Source organism: Belonocnema kinseyi, chromosome 2 (genome assembly GCF_010883055.1).
Source record: "Belonocnema kinseyi isolate 2016_QV_RU_SX_M_011 chromosome 2, B_treatae_v1, whole genome shotgun sequence".
Taxonomy (NCBI): domain Eukaryota; kingdom Metazoa; phylum Arthropoda; class Insecta; order Hymenoptera; family Cynipidae; genus Belonocnema; species Belonocnema kinseyi.
In genome coordinates, this window is record NC_046658.1 from 52348818 (window position 1) to 52352047 (window position 3230).

At 33.0% G+C, this 3230-nt stretch overlaps 1 protein-coding gene across 1 annotated transcript in view; it reads right to left on the minus strand.

The window, feature by feature from the left end:
* LOC117167649 overlaps positions 1 to 2436 on the minus strand; it is a 10674-nt gene extending 8238 nt beyond the window's left edge. Inside the window, exons 1-6 of the mRNA XM_033352732.1 lie at positions 2256 to 2436; positions 1511 to 1733; positions 1256 to 1421; positions 967 to 1189; positions 611 to 890; positions 157 to 422 (exon numbers count right to left, since the gene is read on the minus strand). Coding sequence (XP_033208623.1) covers positions 157 to 422; positions 611 to 890; positions 967 to 1189; positions 1256 to 1421; positions 1511 to 1733; positions 2256 to 2286 — 1189 coding nt within the window. The 5' untranslated portion in view covers positions 2287 to 2436. The remainder of the gene's footprint in view (positions 1 to 156; positions 423 to 610; positions 891 to 966; positions 1190 to 1255; positions 1422 to 1510; positions 1734 to 2255) is intronic.
* Between the last annotated feature and the right edge of the window lie 794 nt (positions 2437 to 3230).

Sequence of the window (3230 nt, forward strand, 5' to 3'; positions counted from 1 at the left end):
AATCTAATACCTTCCCTGATGAGAATGTAGAAAATGTAAAAAGTATGGGTTGGAGGGGCCCGCAAAGTTTGTTGGACAGGGGCCCCTTGTCGGGATGATGGCCTGCATTTACTGCGATTGTTTTAATAAAATTATTAGTGAAGTAGTTTTCACTACCTGCTGGTGGTACTTCTTTTTCATCGATAATTAGTGGATTGTAAATTTTTTTAGTTGTCGTGCAGGGTACATCAACTTCTTCCAAATACTTTGCAGGTTCTTCAGGTAACTCGTGAATTCTGTATGCTGCAATTTTCGTCTCGTAACGAAGTCTAGTTTCCAGATCATTCACAGGGTTTAAGGAAATATTTAACCAGGTTGGGTCAAAGGGTGATTCTTGAGTAAATGTGACTTCCCCTTTAATACCATTCGAGTTGATCAAGGCCCTAAAAATAGATTAAAAATGGTATTCCACTTCATAGAAATCTGTGTCCTCTGTTCAAGAAAAAATGGATAGCTTTTTAATCAAAGGAATCTTTATTCTTTTTTTAGTCCTTTTCTGTTATTCTTCTACGTCTAATAATTTGTGCAATAATTTTGTAATGAAATTGTATTTTATTTCTAAAAAACTCACTTGGCCAAGATGGATCTACGATATTTGATTTTGGCACACGCTAAGAAGGCATCACTATGATTTGGGTGAAAAAGCACTAAATATAGCAAGCGATGTGATCCAATAACATCAGTGGGTAAAAGATCAAGACCTGGATCTCTATAAAAAGTTTTGGTTTTTCTAGTCGGATTTGTGGCGACTTTAATTTTTCCCAAACGCATATCAACATCGCCAAGTGACTTGTCGGTACCAGCATTATCTGGATCGAATACAGTCTGTAGTATGTTGCAATTACTTTTATCTAAAAATTGAAAAGATAATATATTCCCTTAAAAACTTATACTGGTACATTTTATTAATATTCCTTTGCAAAATACCTTTGCCTGGATCAAAAATGTCTGTAACGTAAATTTTCCACTGATGCTCAGTAAAATCGACAGCAGTCGAAATGAATTGATCAACATGATGCAAATTAGAATGAATTATTGTCTCGGTTGTATTTTCCCCTGCTTGACCACCTAACCATCGAAACCAGACTGTTCCAGCAATCGGTCCATTAAAACGAGCTTCGGACACTTTTTCTGCATTCCGATCAAGTACCTAAAGCCCATATGATTTTTAATTTGATAAATACCTAATTACTTATATAATTAATTAAGTATTTACCGTGATCGAAGCGCATATAGTTTTGGAACTATAAGTATCCCTAAGGACTAAGCCTTTTCCCCAAAGTCCTTTTTCACCGGTTAAATTAAGTCCTGGTACTTCCACCGAACCCGTTTCATTACCAGGCATTTGCAAAGGACCCAGTAAATCTGTTAAGTCAATCACGCTAAAAAAAATAATTGAAAAAATTGGATCGTGTTACTTTCGATATTATAATTTATAATATCAGAATATTGTATTGCGATATTAAAATACCTTTTTCCTAAGTTTTTTTCGTCGCACCGATCGTTGGTGACTGTGTAATCTACCGGAAACTGAGTAATTGACCACTCCCATAGTTGATCCGGATATTGAAGAGTAGTTTTTAAAGAAAAGTTGATTTTTACATTTTCAACGTTTCCCGGTTCAAATTTAATCTCACCGTGAAGTCCTCCTGAGGAGATGTACGCCGCAAGCCTTAGAGCATCTCCGGTAGTCACTGTAAATTAAAAGAATGAGAAAGTAAATTTTCACATTTGTTTTTTCGTCGAAAATTAATTTTTATTTTCAAGAAAGGAGTATTTGTATTAATTATGTTTACCAGAGGCAGAATCCAGTATGGAAAAAAGAAGAAAACGACCTCTCGGCTGATTAAAAAACGGTGAATAAAAAAATACTCAAAATAATGTTTTTAGACTAATAAAAGACCTTTCAGTTAACTTAGAATCGTTGCTTTGAACAAATAAGCAATAATATCTCGATGATCATCAATTAAAATTTAATATTTATTATTGTGAGTAAAGATCTTTCTTCAGTTGAAAGATATGAAATAAAGATAAAAATTTTTACAATCAAAACAGTAATGCTGTTGTTATATTGTAATTTTGTTTTGTGATTTTTTAGATAAATATTAATTCTTGCGATACAGGTAACTCGTCATCTTTATACTCATTGTTTGAAAAAAGGAAATATGTCAAATATATGTATCTCGTTGAATATATGACCTGTCACTTTCACTCACCACAAATTGTTAACAACACTATAAACCACATAATGTATTTTTCTCGACCAGAAATATCACAGCATTTTAAAAACTTAATTTTATAACGTTTTTGTAGTTGAAAATCAACCTACATCAAAATCCATACTGGATGAAACTAGAATCTTGCTCCGGAGAGTCAAGGTAAAGTCTAGAAGGAACTTTCTTTTTCTTCGAGGACTTGCATCGGTAGTGGGAGAAGAGTGAAATGGAGAACGATGAACCTTGCCAAGCAATAAGTGGGGAGCGATTACAGGTAACTCCCTGTAACGGTACTAATACATTATTTTTCAATTTTCACAAACATATTCAAAATTGGACATAAATAAATAATTAAATATTTGTATTCTCTGTAGATGCATGTAAAATGAAATCGATATTAATTAAATATCAACCTGTCACTGATTAACGTTTAATTTATTCGATCGTGCAGCTAATTTCAGCCGTCCATTGAATATCAAAATAATCCAACTTCAAGAATAAAAAAAAGTGCGAGCCCAACGTCATGATCCTAGAAGCCGTCAGTCACTTTTTTAAAGATCTCACTAAAGAAAAAATCAATAGAACATTTTCTCCAAAATAGTCATTTCGCCATACGCAAAGATCTCAAAACTTATTTGCGAAAAAACCCAAAATTCGTACATATGTTTTACGATAAGCAAAGAGCCGGAAATACCAAATTAATTCACTAAAGTGGAAATGTAAATTTCTCCATGAGTTAATTTCAATATTTCAAGCCTCCTACTTATTTGAGAAATTCAAAATTTTGGAAAAAGACTAACAAAACAGTGTCACGAAATTGTTTAAATATTGAATCCAGGGGCTAAATATGTATGAAATCTGGTACATAATATTCAATTTAGATTGGTTGGATTACCAACTTTTTTCTGATTAAATTTTAATACCCCACAAATATCGTTCCCCCATACCAATTTTTCACTTGCAAAATCTTCTTTC